The following is an 18840-nucleotide window of genomic DNA, read 5'->3' as shown; positions in this document are numbered from 1 at the left end:
CTGTAACAATTGTTGTGATAAATGTGTAAGAATAATGTAAGTTTTAGTTAAAAATTAGAAAGAAAAAAAAAAGCTGTACAAAGTACCGTAACTAAGGAAAATCAAGAACACATTTTTAGCTTCAAAATATTAACCAGTTAAAGAAATTATACTTCTGAGTAGTTCATTCCCTATTTGTAACATTCTTCTGCCCTTAAAACTAAAAGGGGGAAAAAATTATAAACTTCAAATTAATGTAATGCTGAAAATAAGAGAATAAACACATGTTTATATGACAGTTTTTGCTCAGAATGTCTTCAGAAATAAGTCCCTAAGTTGCGGTAACTCCTTGTGAATCACCTCGTATAGCCTAAATGGTAATGGACATACCTCATCAATGTTAGTGTTTAGTTGAAAAACTATAGTTTCAATTATGTTGCCAAAAAGGAAAAGATAGAAACAAAAAACAAAAACCATGTTTTTATTATGGGATGCAGTTTTAATATGTTTTTAAGGTATCTTTTTTCCGCACTAAAGTCGAGTATTGTCCCACACATTAAAATGCTACTGTCACATAAAATGTACTTCTGTGCTCCTTTAAGCACTTGATCATACGTTGAGGATGACCCATTTTGCTGTAACTGTATAACACTGAATGAACGTTCATATCTAAATTCAACAGCAATTTACAATCATTATTAGGACTAGGATTTTGATGACCTATAAATCATGGAAAAATGTCTTAAAAACAATGCATTTAGGAACTAAAAATCTTTAAAAAATGCCCTAAAAATTGATCTTACATAATTGGCTTAGAAGGAATATTAATATTTAAACTAGTAATTAAATTAAATTGTAGTACCAACATTCCCAACATTCAAGTTTATTTAATTTTACATAATTTTCCTAAGTAGTACACTTTAATTAATTATTTTACCTGATGTAGTTCCATGTAGTCCACCACAAGGCCACTCTTATCCGGGACTAGTAGGTATAGAGGAGTCTATATTGAAGGGGTAGTTGGACTGATCCATTACGTGGGGTGTACTACGTTGAAAGGGCAATATTTGTGTAGAAAAACGATTAAAATAATATACAAAATAATGGGTATTAATTGAAAAAATATGTAGAGACAATATCAAAGGAAATAAATAATATTTTACATTAATAATGGGGATTTATGGCCAAAATTAAATGAAAATAACCCAAAAATGACCGAATAAAACAAAAAATGCTCTTATGAGTTGTAAGAGGTAAAAAATGCAATAAAATGCCGTAACAGGTATGTTTTAAAACACTCAGTTTATCACATAACATATAAATACTAAAGCAGCAAAGTTTCTGACTTACTAGAAAAAAGATGCAATTTCATCAAAATCCTAGCCCTAATTATTATAATTAAAAAATAAGCAATCGAATATTACAAACTGCTTCACCCCTGCCCAGGAACAGTTTCCATGTTCATGTCAGAGAGTATTAGAGTTATATTCTCTGGTTCACATACTCCGTGTAAGAAGAAAGCAGATTGCACATGCATGGTTACGGTATGCCAGACCACAAAAACAAAGTTTTTTTGGCCACATCCCGAAGAACAAAACGAAATCTGAAAAATTTATTAAAAAAACATTATACTTTTTTTCAAAATCATTCATATTTCGATGAAAATACAGTTTATCGTGGAAATATCCATTTTTAACATTAATTCAAAATAATGAAACTGGCTTCAAAGGGTTGCAATTGTGATGAAATGTGAAGAAAACTGAAAAAAGGAGCAAAAAGCAAGCTTCTTACTTCAATCACGTTTATTGCAATTGCTATATTTTCATCTCTTATTACTTTACAATCCACAATTGTTTCAACTCGTGACATGTATTAATGGTAGTTAAAAAATATTTGGTTTTTGTCTCTATTACAATACTTAGGTAGAGGTAACATGTGAGGAGGAGTATGCTAAATAAACTTTGAATGTACTGCCAAAATAATTGCCAGAAATGTTCTGATTCACTTTGCAATCCAGACCTTGTGATGTGTAAGAAGCAGCATTTTGACGTTCTTAAAAGCTTGCCCAAATAGAGTTCTTGTGTATTCCTGATTCTCCTTACAGCCCAGATATAGTGGTTATAATGCAGATCCCAGTTGTATAGCCTTGACAGAGGCCTTATCTTTCATTAATTGGTTTACATTGTGACATCGAATTTTCTTTTTCAGTCGGTATTTCTGTTTTAAGTTTTATTACTACTTGCATAAATACATTTTGGGTCATTAGTGTAAATTTAGAGCCTTTTCGGGCTATTCCATATGAAATCGATCAGTAAAAAACCTCGCATTTTTTTATACTCTAATTTTTTCCCTATTTATACAAGGTGCTGAGGAGAGTGCATTTTAAAAAATATACTATCAAAAGTCAAACGGTTTTCATATTATTGAGTGACAAATTTAGCGTATTTTATAAAAACAAGCCTCTTTCAGCGCTCAGACCTCTGGAACCATTTACTGCAGAACATTGAACGAGAGCTTATTTTGAAGCTGACATTTGGTAGGTTAGGTTAAGAAGTAATCCTTATTTTTGTTGTACACAGAGAGACAGATAATCTGATTTTACTTACTTTTAGGCTTTTTGCTAATTTGTAAAAATGTAAAAAAATATTGAGAAAAAACCTTGCATTATTAAGAGGGATTCGGTATTGTTTGCATAGTGGTATGGCAATAAGTTTCGAGGGTATTAAATAAATTATTTTCACATGTCTAGACTTGAACGGTGCAGTATCGCATGCACTGGCCGAGAGCTGAAGATAAGCGAGCGTTGGGCATCATTTTACTCCTGTGTTTATGAAAACCTGTGATAAAGCTAGTTCAGCCATGACTGCTAGATGACACATCACGTGTTTGTCTCCTGGCCTTGGTTGTCTCGGCTAGCTCCCGTCTGACAGTCAGCTGGTTAGTTCACGCGCGTACTATTTATTTTTTTTATTTGATATTTTCAATACTTTCTTATCAGCATACCATCAGAAAAAAATACGTGTTTATTTGTACTTTCTATGCGGAATCTATATATTTTTAAAATATTTTTTCCTAGCCAAAGGCATCTTAATGAGGAAAAATCTAAATTTCTCCATTTCCATAAAAAGTAAGAAAATCTGTTTATATGTCAATATAAACTTTAATTTCTCAGCATCAAAATAAACCATGATTTTGATCATTGGGTGAAAGGGTTTCGGAGCTACAACAGTTTAAAGTTGCTGATTTCATGAAAATACGATAAATTTAAATATTTTTAATTTAAACACTATGAAGGTCTGATGTCTCAAACTTTGCACAAAGCATTGCATCACAGTTCTCTACGTACAAAAAAAGTTTCATTGTATTTAGAAATTGTAAGGTCAATTTTCTCTATATTTAGGTCAATTTGAGATGGAATAGCTCTTTCGTCTCTCAGATTCCTGTTATTGACACAGATTTCTGAAGATTATCAAATGTTCTTTACAGTCTTTAGAAAAGGAATGAAACTGGGTTAATGATACATGGTATCCTGTGTTGAAGTATGGGGAAAGGGACTAACCTAACTTTCGTAGGTTCATTGTCCATTTTGGTGTCCCTGTTCCCTGTGATTACTATTCCCAAACTTAATGAAATATCTTTGTGGCAGAAATAATTTTCATTGATCAAAAGAATTGATGACTGTCACATAGATCATTCTTAATGACTTAGAAAATAAAAATAATACAATTTTTACACTGTGTGTGTCTGAATATGGCGAAAATACTGAGAAAATACATTGCGAACTGTTTGAACACTTTGAGAACCATCAAAATCATAAAATGAAGGAACATTGATCAGTCTTTAATGAACAGCCCACGTATTTTATCTCCTACAGATTTTACTGTCATGAATATATGCATCATGTGCTTCCAGTTGTTTGACAATTTGGTAAGTTCAATAAAGTGACAGAGACATCTTACACATTAATGGAAGATGGCTGCATTTTAGTGGTTTACCCGAAGGAAACTGGTACCGGACAGGAAATGTGACTGCAGTTAATGGTTCACAATTACTGTAATTCTGTACTCTGTTGGTAGCAGCACTAGTGGAAGTTACAAACCCCAGTGTTACAGATTTGTATGTTTAAACCAGAGCTGCAATAATCTGTGGAGCTTGTTTTTTTTATTCTCTTATGATGCTTTGTTAGTGTATAGTTCCTGCTGGGCTCTCTCTGTTAAGTTAAACATAAGGTCCGTCTGTGTTTATCTGTTTGGAACAATTAACTAGAAGTTATTTTTTTTAATGAATATTTAACGTTTTCGACTCAACTGAGTCATTTTCAGAAATTGTGCCATGAGTACATAAATACATCTGTTTAAATGTAATGTACATATGTGTTAACCAATACAATGTGAAATACTAATAAAATTAAACAAAGTGTAAGCATCTATTATGAATCAATATGAATATAAAATTTAAAACATTGATAAAATATTATGCATGTATGAACTGTTATGTAAGTAAAGTATTAAAAATGGAGTACTGCGATATGTTGCACAGTCTATGGCAGAACATGAAAATTCATAGGATTCTAATATAGTTAATTGTTCGAAAATTGAACACAACTGCAATAATAAACATTGTATGATAAATATATGGGCTATTCCATATGAAATCGATCAATAAAAAACCTCGCATTTTTTTAATACTCTAATTTTTTCCCTATTTATACAAGATGGTGAAGAGAGTGCATTTTCAAAATTATACTATCGAAAGTCAAATGGTTTCCGTACTATTGAATGACAAATTTAGCGTATTGTATAAAAACAAGCCTCTTTCAGCGCTCAGAACTCTGGAACCATTTACTGCAGAACATTGAACGGGAGCTCATTTTGAAGCTGACATTTGGTAGGTTATGTTAAGAAGTAATCCTTATTTTTATTGTATACAGAGAGACAGATAATCTGATTTTACTTACTTTTAGGCTTTTTGCCCATTTGTAAAAATGTAAAAAATATTGAGAAAAAACCTTGCATTATTAAGAGGGATTCGGCATTGTTTGCTTAGTGGTATGGCAATAAGTTTCGAGGGTATTAAATAAATTATTTTCACACGCCTAGACTTGAATGGCGCAGTACCCCACACACTGGCCGAGAGCTGAAGATAAGTGAGCATTGGGCGTCATTTTACTCCTGTGTTTATGAAAACTTGTGATAAAGCTAGACAACACATCACGTGTTTGTCTCCTGGCCTTGCTTGTCTCTACTACCTACAGTCAGCTGGTTAGTTCACGCACGTACTATTTATTTTCTTTATTTGATATTTTCAATACTTTCTTATCAACGGTGCACCAGTAAAAAAATATTTGTACTTTCAATGCGGAATCTAACCATATATTTTAAAAATATTTTTTTGTGGGCAAAGGCGTCTTAATGAAGAAAAATCTAAATTTCTCCATTTCCATAAAAAGTAAGAAAAACTGTTTACATGTCAATATAAACTATAATTTCTCAGCATCAAAATAGACCATGGCTTTGATCATTGGGTGAAAGGGTTTCGGAGCCACAACAGTTTAAAGTTGCTAATTTTATGAAAATACGATAAATTTAAATATTTTTAATTTAAACACTATGAAGTTCTGATGCCTCAAACTTTGCACAAAGTTGTCAACGGACAGAAAAAAGTTTCATTGTATTTAAAAATTGCAAGGTCAATTTTCTCTATATTTCGGTCGATTTGAGATGGAATAGCCCATATGTAGTTATCATATGGGTAAACAAATCTCATGTGGTCAAGTCAAAATGCACAAATCTAGAAGTTACAAGATACAGTGGTACAATGTATTATGTTTTAAGCAGAAATATATGGAGATTATTTCCACACTTCGTCATAGATTGTGCAACACATTGTAGTTCTTCATTTTCAATACTTTACTTACATAACAATTCATACATGCATAATATTTTATCGATGTTTTAAATTTTACATTTTAAATTATGTATTTGTATTGACTCATAACAGATGCTTGCACTTTGTTTAATTTTATTAGTGTTTCACATTGTATTGATTCACACACATGTACATTATATTTAAACAGATGTATTTATGTATTCATGGCACAATTTCTGAAGATGACTCAGTTGAATCGAAAACATTAAATATTCATTTAAAAAAAAAAATCTACAAGTAACTTCTAGTTAATTGTTCTAAACAGATAAGCATAGACGGACCTTGTGTTTAACTTAATAAAGTAGCTTACCGGATTTCCAATATGGCTTTTAAATTTTCTCTCTGTTAATGCAAATATAATCTTCTGAGAAAGTTATGATTACAATAACAGGGAGTAAATGTATGAGGGAAGGAGAATGCTCGGGTAATTATGGTTAAACTTGTTCCATTTCATCTGTTCCTTTCAGAGTATATTCTCATTTCCTCATCGAAAGTCTCCCTGTTTAAAAGTCTTCAAGGTAATAGATATTTTGTTTCCTTGTAGACATATGTATGTTAAATTTTTATCTAAAAACAAAGCAGGGCACAGTGTGTTTTGATAGGTGGCTTTCACTGGAGGAAAACTGTGATTTTTCTAGTCTGTGATTCATCATCTTGCAACAGAGATGTTAAACACGTTGAAAATCACACTATTGCCTCTATACCATATTGTGTGATCAATGACTGTTTTAATCATTTGCCATCATAATTGTTGTATGTGTCTATTTTAAAATTGTTTCTTTTATTATAAATTAATACATCTCTTTGTTCCGTTTTATGTGTATGCATTGTGCAATATAGATGGATGTAGGGAACTGTGTTACCCAAGTTTTGTTTGAAATTGGAATGAAAAACAACTTGGGCAACATTTGTAAGGAAATAAAATATTTCTTGTCTGGCCTAATTTTGAGATAATTTTAAGGTATTTTCTTACTGTACAACACTTCTTTTTGAGGGCTGAGCAACAGTGTTTTCTTGCTTGTCGATATCTTGTCTTGCCTAGACTTCACATACATATTTCTGTAGCATGTACTTTGTATGTCCTCACAAATATCTGTTAGGCTACGCTAAATCTGAAACAGACTGTGAAATAAGCAACACCATTTTAAAGCTTTAGAGAAATTCAGAGTACTTCACTTAATATTGTACCCACTTACATTTTCCATATTGATAAAAATGTAGGGATGCTCTTTTTGTAGACATGGCGACAGTTCAGAAAGATGATGCTTTTAGATATTCCATTGTTTCCTGGAACTTGACATTTAAGTTGCAGGAGGTGATGGAATACCCAAAAGTCTATTTCTGAACACATTCATTGCAAAAGCTTAAGACAGTTGAAGATGCAACACGACATTTGAACCTTTGATTGACTGAGTAAATCTAAAAACAGAAAGATACAGTTTTTTTTTATAGAACATACAATTTTAATACAAAATTATAGGTAGAGGGAAAGATCGTATTACTAGCAATGTTTGTTTTAATTTTTTGGACCATATTCTTTCAGATGTATTAATAGTATTGTCAGGAGTGGACACAGGATTTTTTTTCGGGGAGGGATTTGAGGAGATAGTAAAAATGGAGTAAGGAGAAATAAGTTTATATACTCACAATTTGTTTCTGAGTCACAAACATTTACAAGTTGGCCTGAGTAGCGTAGTCGGTATAGCCTTCTGTGCTCGAAGTTGCGGGTTCTACCCCAATCCAACTCGATGGCATTTAAGTATGTTTAAATGCGACAGGCCTCATATCAGTCCATTTACTGGCATGTAAAAGAAGTCCTGAGGCAAAAAAATTCCAGCTGATACAACCTCGGAAATTGCGAGCATTGTTAAAAAACCATAATTTTTTTATTTTAACATTTACAATGACTGCAATACAAAAACAATGACAGAATGACATTTACAGAAGAAGGCGACGAGGCTTCTTAGACATTTCATCCAGTATTTCATGAGCTTTTACTTCCACATTTTTATGTATATACCTACATCAAGGCCAGTCCATTTAATCTGTGTGCCCTCATCGTCTCAAGTAAGTCTTCAAACACCGCAAAGTTGAGAACGACCGTTCTGGTGTTGCTGTAGTTACAGGCAACATGCAGAAAAGTTTCAGTGCCTTGCGAGTGCAGGGAAAAATAATTTCATTGCACCTGTTCAAAGATGATATAAAATCAGTAGGTATTAGGTGAAGATTTTTCTGATCAAGGAAATTTCTTCTCCACATCTTCAATTCATTGAAGAAAGACTCTGGTGATGCATCAACATCATTGGGCCACTGATTTACTACAGCCTGAACAGCAGTTTCTCAATCTTCATCTGATGCTCGCACTATTTTTAGGCAGAAAAGTTTGTATGGACTTTAGGATTCCCTTATGATTTAAAAACCTGCCCTTGAGCTGACTAATGAAATAGTCTAAGAAGAGAAGGAAAATTAAAAGTCTAAAATACTCTTCATGACTCTCTATCTTGAAGTAAGAACTCTGTGTGTTTGTCTTCCTGCAGTTTTTTGGGTGGTTGATTTGGATATGAAATTTCTAGGATTAATATTGGTAATAAATTATTGTCTATTAAATTTTAGTTCTTGGAATTTAACATTTTAGCAAAGAGAATTAACGTGGAAAACTTTCTAATTCCTATATACATTCTCGAATTAAAATTAATATTATTTTTGTTTCTTGTTTCGTATTTTCTCAAAATTTCGGGAGGGGATATATCCCCTTAATCCCCCCCCCCCTTGTATCCGCCCCTGAATATTGTGTACATGTCAAATAGCAACAGTATTGATTCCATAAATGCTTCTGTAACAATAATGGTTTATATATGAACTGAACGTCTATTATCAGGCAGTACATCTCACTCGATCCGTGTCAGAGGAAGAGCAATTGTATGTATACATCTGAAGTCTGATTAGTGTAATATGTTAACTAGTCTAGCAATGTACGCAGTGGAAGGGGAAAGGAACTGGCCACCCTATCTCATTATCTTCTGGCTTAGTTGTCTCAGGAATGATACTTTATTGGTGTCGCTTATGAGGTTCAAACTTGTCTTAGGACAGTTGACTAAACAACAATAATTTAAACTGAGTGTTATGCATTTCTCGGCACTAGTGACATCTCTGACCATCATGCTCTTTAAATCTCTAATGGCAATATTACTTATATTAATTATTTTATGTACTAGATTCGATTTACAATTTCTCGTTATACTTCTGTCAGCAACATGGAAAGACATGTTGCTAGCAAAAACCGTAGTATGTCCCACAATAGATTAAAAAAAAAAAAGAATTGAGGTAGGTTCTGTTGGTGAGACATCCATGGGGCTTTATGTACGTGGATCTGTGTTGGACAGTAAGGGGTTTGATGTAGAAGTTGCTTGTGAAATGAAAAAAAAATTAATTAGTAGAATTTCATTTATTAAAGGTCAGTGGTAAGAGAAGCAACAAACATAATATATGATTTATTTCCCTGTAATTTAATTTAGTTCATTTTTGTTATGTTATTTTTTCTTGACATCGAAGTTTATTAGTTGTCAAAGGCTGCCGATGGTTTTCATCATTTTATCACTGTTCCTACCGGCATCTTCTATCTTTATATTTTATGCTGAACTCATATCACTGATATTGTGTAGTGGCTTTATGCGTAATGCTGACTTCATTTATTTTCCTTTATCCGCTGACCAAAGAAATTCCTCACAAAGGGCATTATTAAAAGAGAAAATACTTTCTCAGAGGTGGCACCTTTGACTTTTACTACACACATGCTGTAGATTGTTCGTGATAATATTGTGATCTGATCACCTAGGAATTTTAAAAGGTTGGAATGACAATCACAGTTCACAGCATAGTTCCGAAGCATTCAGTAAGAGTTTATAAATAATCAATAATTTTGAAGTTAGTAAAATTCTGTATTAAAAATAAAAGTTAAAGACAATATGTCGTACGCAGGAGTACTTACCTTTGCATAGGATATATGACGAACTTGGTTTTATTCCCACAAAACTTTAAAAATAAAAACTGCGTAAAGTATACGTTTTGTGACTCGATAATATTAAAAATACAGCAACACAGTGTCTTCAAGCACATAGTAGAGTATATAACTTAATAATTTATTATCCTATTGGTTGCTTGACAGTTATCAGCCCGCTTTAAGGTCTGTGGAGGGAAAAGTTGGATTGGTGTCTGGTAGAGTTCCCAGGTAGCTCAGTTGGTAGAGCATTGGTATGTTTAACCAAATGTCCCGGGTTCGATACCTGGCCCTGGAACAATTTTTCCCTCGAAATTATTCAAATCAACTTTACAGGGAATTATACCTGAAAGCTTGATTTGCATAATACATGTCACTGTTCGTTAACAGAAAACCACAATTTAAGTCGCACAGAGTTAGTGTGCACTCAGTGTTGGTTTCTTGACGATTGTCAGCCTACTTTTGAGGTCTGTGGATATAGAGGGTCCTCAGGTTGCGGATAGAGGAGACGGCCTCCAGATATGGAGGGTAGCTGCGAATATATTGAATAAGCAGTCGTGGACAGCCGATAAGGGGTGGTCCTCCAGCTTGGGGGTTGGGCGAAGGGCTAACAACCCATCACCGTAAAAAACAGCTTGTTACGTATCCCTATAATAAGCCTCGGAATAGGACTGATTCTCTGGCACGACCACAGCAAAGGAATAAGGTTTTGAGATTTGGCAATTGGAACGTAACTAGTCTTTATAGAACTGGAGGGGTAACATTAGTAGCTAAAGAACTAGCTAGATATAGAATAGACTTCGTGGGAGTACAAGAGGTTAGGTTAGATGGGAATGGCATATCACAAATAGGAGATTACTTGTTGTATTATGGGGAAGGAAACAATAATCACCAATTAGGAACAGGATTCTTTGTTCATAAAAGAATAAAATCAGCAGTAAAAAAGGTCGAATTTATCAGTGACAGGTTATCATATTTAGTACTTAAGGGTAGATGGTGCGACATCATAGTTATAAATGCTCAAGCCCCTACAGAAGAGAAAGACGACCATATAAAGAATAGCTTCTATGAGGAATTGGAACATACTTTTGATCATTTCCCTAGATATCACATGAAAATTTTATTGGGGGATTTCAATGCTAAAGTAGGACGGGAGGATATTTTTAGACCAACTATTGGAAAAGAGAGCCTACACGCAATTAGTAGTGACAATGGAGTTAGATTAGTCAACTTTGCCACATCGAAAAATTTAATTGTCAAAAGTACAACATTCCCCCATAAGGATATACATAAATATACTTGGACTTCTCCAGATGGATTGACACACAACCAAATAGATCACATCTTGATAGATAAACGGAGACATACTAGTATAGTAGATATTCGAACTTTCAGGGGTGCAGACTGTAATTCTGACCATTATTTGGTGATTGGAGAATTAAGAGAAAGATTATCAGTAGCCAAGCGAGTAGAGCAACAAGTTAATATTACTAAATTCAATATTTTGAAATTAAAGGACGAGGAAGCTAAGCAAAATTATCAGGTCGAAATTTCGAATAGGTTTGCCACTTCAGAAAGTTCCGACGAAGTTGAGAAAGAATTAGATGTTAATAGCGTGTGGGAAAATATCAGAGATAGTATCAAAATTGCAGCTGAGCAGAGCATAGGTTATTATGAAACTAAGAAAAAGAAACCGTGGTTTGATGAAGATTGTTGCATGGTAGTAGAAAGAAGGAAACAGGCAAAATTGAAATTCTTACAGGATCCAGTCGAGGAGAAGAGAGATAATTATTTCAATGAAAGACGGGAAGCAAGTCGTACACTTAGGAATAAAAAGAGAGGTTACTTGAAGGAAAAACTGAATGAGGTAGAAACAAATAGTAAGAATAAAAACATTCGAGATTTATATAAGGGTATAAAGGAATTTAAGAACGGATATCAGCCAAGGGTAAACGTGATCAAGGATGAGAATGGTGACTTGCTTGCAGACTCTCCATCAATCCTAAACAGATGGAAAAACTATTTTGCGCAACTACTAAATGTACATAGGCCAAATAGAAATGATCGGGACGAAATTGAAATACAAACTGCTGAGCCATTTATACCCGAACCCACGCTTTCAGAAGTCGAAATTGCGATAGAAAATCTGAAAAAGTACAAGTCTCCAGGTATCGATCAAATTCCAGCAGAATTAATACAAGAGGGTGGAAGCGCATTATATAGCGAAATTTATAAACTTGTACTTGCTATTTGGGAAAAGGAAATTGTACCAGAACAATGGAAGGAGTCCATAATTGTGCCTATTTTTAAAAAGGGGGACAAAACCAACTGTGGTAACTTTCGAGGAATATCACTTTTGTTGACGTCGTACAAAATTTTGTCCAATATTCTTTTGAGAAGATTAACTCCGTACGTAGATGAAATTATTGGGGATCATCAGTGCGGTTTTCGGCGTAATAGATCGACTATTGATCAGATTTTTTGTATTCGACAGATAATGGAGAAAAAATGGGAGTATAAGGGTACAGTACATCAGTTATTCATAGATTTCAAAAAGGCATATGACTCGGTTAAGAGGGAAGTATTATATGATATTCTTATTGAATTTGGTATTCCCAAGAAACTAGTTCGATTAATTAAAATGTGTCTCAGTGAAACATACAGCAGAGTCCGTATAGGTCAGTTTCTATCTGATGCTTTTCCAATTCACTGCGGGCTAAAGCAGGGAGATGCACTATCACCTTTACTTTTTAACTTCGCGCTAGAATATGCCATTAGGAAAGTTCAGGATAACAGGCAGGGTTTGGAATTGAACGGGTTACATCAGCTTCTTGTCTATGCGGATGACGTGAATATATTAGGAGAAAATACACAAACGATTAGGGAAAACACAGAAATTTTATTTCAAGCAAGTAGAGCGATCGGTTTGGAAGTAAATCCCGAAAAGACAAAGTATATGATTATGTCTCGTGACCAGAATATTGTACGAAATGGAAATATAAAAATTGGAGATTTATCCTTCGAAGAGGTGGAAAAATTCAAATATCTTGGAGCAACAGTAACAAATATAAATGACACTCGGGAGGAAATTAAACGCAGAATAAATATGGGAAATGCGTGTTATTATTCGGTTGAGAAGCTCTTATCATCCAGTCTGCTGTCCAAAAATCTGAAAGTTAGAATTTATAAAACAGTTATATTACCGGTTCTTCTTATGGTTGTGAAACTTGGACTCTCACTCTGAGAGAGGAACATAGGTTCAGGGTGTTTGAGAATAAGGTGCTTAGGAAAATATTTGGGGCTAAGCGGGATGAAGTTACAGGAGAATGGAGAAAGTTACACAACACAGAACTGCACGCATTGTATTCTTCACCTGACATAATTAGGAACATTAAATCAAGATGTTTGAGATGGGCAGGGCATGTAGCACATATGGGCGAATCCAGAAATGCATATAGAGTGTTAGTTGGGAGACCGGAGGGAAAAAGACCTTTAGGGAGGCCGAGACGTAGATGGGAGGATAATATTAAAATGGATTTGAGGGAGGTGGGGTATGATGATAGAGACTGGATTAATCTTGCACAGGATAGGGACCGCTGGCGGGCTTATGTGAGGGCGGCAATGAACCTTCGGGTTCCTTAAAAGCCATTTGTAAGTAAGTAAGTAAGTAAGTAAGGATATAGAGGGAAAAGGTGGATCGGTGTCCGGTAGAGTCCCCGCATCTGCATCTTCCTTTATTCCTTCACTTAAGGATTCATATAGTGCTTTGTGCTTTCTTTCATATGTTGAAACGTTATAAAATCAGTATCTTAGTATACTGACCAATATGGAAAATATCAGTGGTCATAATGTTCCGTGAATTCCCTTGGTAAAATGATTTTGATTTGTGTATTATTGGTACCCTGAGATATGCATAGAGATATGCTTTTCCCTTCCCTGTTTGATGTTGAAAGTACTGTATGCTGCACAGAAATGTAGTACTTAACTGTATTAAGTTAGTTATAGGTACAAACCACTTCTGCAGTCACAGTTAGCTCAGTGTATGCATAAAATATACATCTAATTAATCTCTTAAGATTTTTGTAGTCGTTTTAATGGTTAATACCAAGCATACAATCCTTTTAGAACAAAAAATTGAGTGCTTATTTGATAATCGTATGAAGAAGGTGAATCTCAGGATCATTATTTTATATTAAAGTTTTAAAAATGAAGATTTTTGTGTTAATTTGTTATTGTATTAGGATCTCTTGCACATTAACTCTTTTGAAGTTCTTTTATGCATATTTTATAAAATTCTTGCACTATTTTACGTCTCAAATGCTAGGTTTTGATATAAATATTGGAATATAGTGTGGCATGCACCTTTTCTTTTTAGTATTGCTCGTTTTCACTTGCATTGTAGTGTACTTTATGTAGTGAGGAAGTATATATTTTAAGATAATTCATAAGCAAGTGGTTTGTTTCAGCCCGGAGGTTCTCCATATCACACCATACACCAAGTTGATACGAGTTTGGAGGGCTGGAACTACCCAATGTTGAAGCAGAATCGCTCCAATTCTTGGTCTGATTCTTTGGACGATTTCAAATTTTCGTCGACTATTGTCGAACATAGAGAAGTGAATGATTCAGATAGTGAAAAGAATGTAAAGTAAGTCGAGGTTATATAAAATAATGAATCTGTTTTAAAATAGTATGCGAAAATTAAACAAAACTTTTACGCCATATAAATACTTTTCTCATAATTTAATTCTCCCTTTTAGGATTCTTCAAGACAAACATTCATATCTTTATGACATGTACAAGAAAGCATATGCAGAAGTTCTGCATAGGTGGAATCTTTTGGATGCTCGAGCCCAGGTACAGTTTTATACATTATTATTATTATTATTATTATTATTATTATTATTATTATTTAAGAAAATTTATATCCTTATGTGCATATAGATTTTTACCTACTTCCTCTGATTTTAACTGTGAGGTAACTATACTTGTTTTTTTGAAAGATGGGACGTGACAGGAGCATTGCGATCGGAAAAACAACTGAATGTTGCATAGCGTGGTAGGCCTGTTGCTATGGTAACAACGGTTGAGTTGCCAAACTTACCATTCCCACATGGTGAGTGCTTAATAGCTCTCTTGGCGAGATTTTGTGCACACAATGTTAGCATTGGTACGTTTCATGTTTGATTCTCTGTGGATTTTTGTATTGTTTTCTTACCTTTACGTCAATTGTCAATGAATGTTTTGTCAGCCATCTTAACGTCAATTGCTAGCTTCCATCAGTTGGCAGCATTGTAGTCCATATTGGCAACATAGCACTGTAGTTCCAAACTCGGCCGCTAAACTGTCAAGTCCCATCTTTCAAAGAAACAAGTATAGTTAATACTTTAAATGTCGCAGCCTACATGCAGGACGATATGAACTTGATTAAATATTCTTTTGTAAAGTCATCAGGGGTGAATCTATCATAAGAAATGTCAGCTTTTGTATTCCTACAAAAGAATTTAGAGTTCACAAAATTTTCTATACTAGAAATTCTAAAATGGGCGAATCCAGAAATGCATATAGAGTGTTAGTTCTGAGGCCGGAGGGAAAAAGATCTTTGGGGAGGCCGAGACGTAGATGGGAAGATAATATTAAAATGGATTTGAGGGAGGTAGAATATGATGGTAGAGACTGGATTAATCTTGCTCAGGATAGAGACCAATGGCGGGCTTATGTGAGGGCGGCAATGAACCTACGGGTTCCTTACAGTAAAAGCCAGTAAGTAAGTAAGTAAGTAAGAAATTCTAAATCTCTTTCTTGTACAAAAAATGCCAATATGCATGGTTGTAATTTTGATTCATTTAATGTATAGTAGTGATTAATTGACACATATTATATAATCTGTAAATTTTGACAATTGTGTTATTATGTTTCTTTATTAATTCAACTGTGTCAGTTGGTATTATAGGTTATGTTTATTCACATTAACCATCTAAATCAGGTTATGTTTATTCACATTAACCATCTAAATCTTTATTATTGTTATATCTTCTTAATGTATTTATTATTTGTTTTGTATTAAACTAATGTGCTGGACTATAGTTGGCCTATGGCTGTTGTCCAGCACACAAATATAAATAAATAAATAAACTATTATAATTTTATCATTGTTTTATTTTATTTTTGTTTAGTAAATGTTCAAGACTAGCATGTTCATCTGATAAACATTCGCTCTGAACTTCAAAATCCCTCACATTTTTCAATATTACAGGTATTAAAATATATGTCAACAACTGCAGAAAGTCACAGAGGTGTAGAGTTCTACACAGAATGTCCATATTGCAACAAACAAGTCAGAGGACCAAGTTGTTTGTTCTGCAAGAGGCTAGCTATGCAGTGCTCCATATGTCATATTTCAGTTAGAGGTCAGTGGTCATGTGTTTTCTTCCTTTGGTCCAGGTTAAATATGCTGTAAGAATACGTTCATTTACCATAAAGAGTATATATAATTAATATTTAGTTTGACCTTAACAATAGAAATATAAAAATCTGAAAAATGATTACAGTTAGATTCTAAAGTGAGGGGATAAAATAATTACTTTTATGCTCGACCATGCCGAAATGTAGTAATTATACACCTGGTAGCAGTCCTTTAATGCATGTCATTAAAGTACACCTACTCATTAAAGTACAGATGTTCAGCCAGTGACAAGTCAGCTTTGTACCATTATAAAACTGCAAGTATCGATTATTCTCGGATATGCAATCGAAAGAGAATTAGCGAAAAGTCACGGAGGCTGGAAATCCAATACTGTCGCAGAAGGTTATGTTCTGTTACTATAATAATTAGCGTTAATTGTAAATAATATTCAAATAAATTCAATTTGTCATCTCGTTTTTCAATGTCGAATTCAATAATCAAGGTTATATCAAGTTTAACAGGATTACATCAAGGTCAATGACATTATTGTTCCTCGGAAAAAATCAATACTTTCGCGTCTGCACACATCTCACAATTCACGACCTAGAACAAGGTCACTTCCGATCTTGTCAGATACAATAAAATGTATACATCTGAATAATTTCAAGTTAGAAAAATGGTCGAGCATAAAAAGTCGTATGAAACTCGCCTATAATGGTAATTAAGAAGCTCGTATGAAAATTATGAAACTCGCTTGCGCTCGTTTCATAAACATCCATACTCGCTTCTTAATTACTATCATTATAGGCTCGTTGCATAATGTACTATTAGAACAGTTCCCAAAATGGAGCAGTTCCAAGAAATAGAAGATGGTCAAAGAAGCATGCTGTTTCGAAGTAACAGTTGTTCTGAATAGGATGGAGACTGATTTGGGAAACCAGACTCCATCTCAGATATTAAATCGCTCATTTGCTGCAACAGTGACACATCTAAAAAATTTCAAGTTTTTTAGTTGATAGTATAGAAAGAACCATTATGTCACAACAATTCTTTCTGCACTATCAACTCAAAAAATTGCCATTTTTGAGATGTGTCACTGTTGCAGCAAATGGGCGTTATGTTCCCTTATATATATATATATATATATATATATATATATAAATTATATATGGTTTCTGCAGAGTGCTCTCTTCAAGAGCATTGTTAGATTAATGACTGAAATACGCAAAAAATGTCGTTATTTAACTCCACTAACTCTCTCAAGATCGCGCACATAAATCAATCTTCTTAATGTATCCAGCTGTTTGCCGACAACATAAAGTCCACTATAGTCCACTTTAGTCTATTCAGTTGTTGTTTTTCACGAGAAATGAGGGGTATTTTGATCAGTGTTCATCATAGATGCCTGTTGCTAGTAGCCAGAGTTGGGGTGTAGTCAATATATACTACAGGGCTGTCTCTTCTGCAACTGGTACTGATGATTTTAATTTACTTCTTTTGTGGTTTATGGATGGACAGTATAGAAGAATGTGTTCCAGATCTTCATCATGATTATTACACCACAGACAAGTAGGATTATCAGAAATGTGAAATCGGTGTAGGTACAATTGAGTGGCAATGTGACCTGTTTTGGCTCTTGTTAAAAATGTTTGAACATGTCTGAGCAAGTTGTTGTACATTTCCAGGTCATTTGGTTTCTTTCGCACAGACTGTAAAATTTTTCCTTTGTCAGAAGAGAGCCAATTGTTGATTCATAGGTTTATAAAATGAGACTTTACTGAAGCAAAAGCACTGGATAGAGATATCACTTGAAGAGGTCTTGGTTGCAAATATGTTGCCTGTTTTGCAATATTATCGACTTTCATATAAAGAAATGAGCAAGAAACTGTTATTAATTATTTGTGGAGTTCTATTTGTCTCCATAGCCCTCTGCTACCTTTCAGTGTTGTGAAGTTTCATGTCGAAGTTCGTTAAATTCAGTGCTATGAACTGTGTAAAGTTGGAATTTTGTTGGTTTTTTTATAAAGACTAGAAGAATTCATTGCATACCGTTGGTTTACAAAGAAAACATATGAAATCAAAAATATTCCTTCTGAGAAAAAAAGGCATATGTAAGGTACATAATGTATATGTATAAACTTAGAATTGGAAAATGAAATACTCATAAAGAGAAACAACTTAATAAAAATAATATTTTGAGGATTCAACTTTTGTTTTAGGGCTATCCAACTTTTGTATGGTATGTGGACACGGAGGTCATACAGATCACATGATGTCTTGGTTTGAAACAGAGACTGAATGTCCAACAGGCTGTGGTTGCAATTGTTTGATAGAAACGGCCGGCATGCTGGAACCATAAGGTAGGATGATGGCACATATTAATATTTTGTAGTATAAAGGTACGGTCACACGTCGCTACTTTTGCAGTGCTGCAGTACAAAAAACTGCGCAACTCTCGTACTGCGACGTGTGAACAACGGTGCGACCCGAAAAGTAGCGGCTGCCGAACCTGCTGCTCGCTACTTTTCCA

General features: G+C 34.1%; 1 protein-coding gene across 5 annotated transcripts in view; it reads left to right on the top strand.

Annotated features, from left to right (window-relative positions):
• The window catches only part of Wdr59 (WD repeat domain 59), an 88711-nt gene that overhangs the window by 58058 nt on the left and 11813 nt on the right, over positions 1 to 18840 (top strand). For all 5 annotated transcript variants that reach the window (XM_069836267.1, XM_069836265.1, XM_069836264.1 and 2 more), the window contains 4 exons: positions 14371 to 14552; positions 14665 to 14761; positions 16161 to 16314; positions 18530 to 18670. In XM_069836267.1, the coding sequence (XP_069692368.1) occupies positions 14371 to 14552; positions 14665 to 14761; positions 16161 to 16314; positions 18530 to 18669 (573 nt within the window). In that variant the 3' untranslated portion in view covers position 18670. The remainder of the gene's footprint in view (positions 1 to 14370; positions 14553 to 14664; positions 14762 to 16160; positions 16315 to 18529; positions 18671 to 18840) is intronic.

Source organism: Periplaneta americana, chromosome 9 (genome assembly GCF_040183065.1).
Source record: "Periplaneta americana isolate PAMFEO1 chromosome 9, P.americana_PAMFEO1_priV1, whole genome shotgun sequence".
Taxonomy (NCBI): domain Eukaryota; kingdom Metazoa; phylum Arthropoda; class Insecta; order Blattodea; family Blattidae; genus Periplaneta; species Periplaneta americana.
This window is presented reverse-complemented; position numbering and strand designations above follow the sequence as displayed.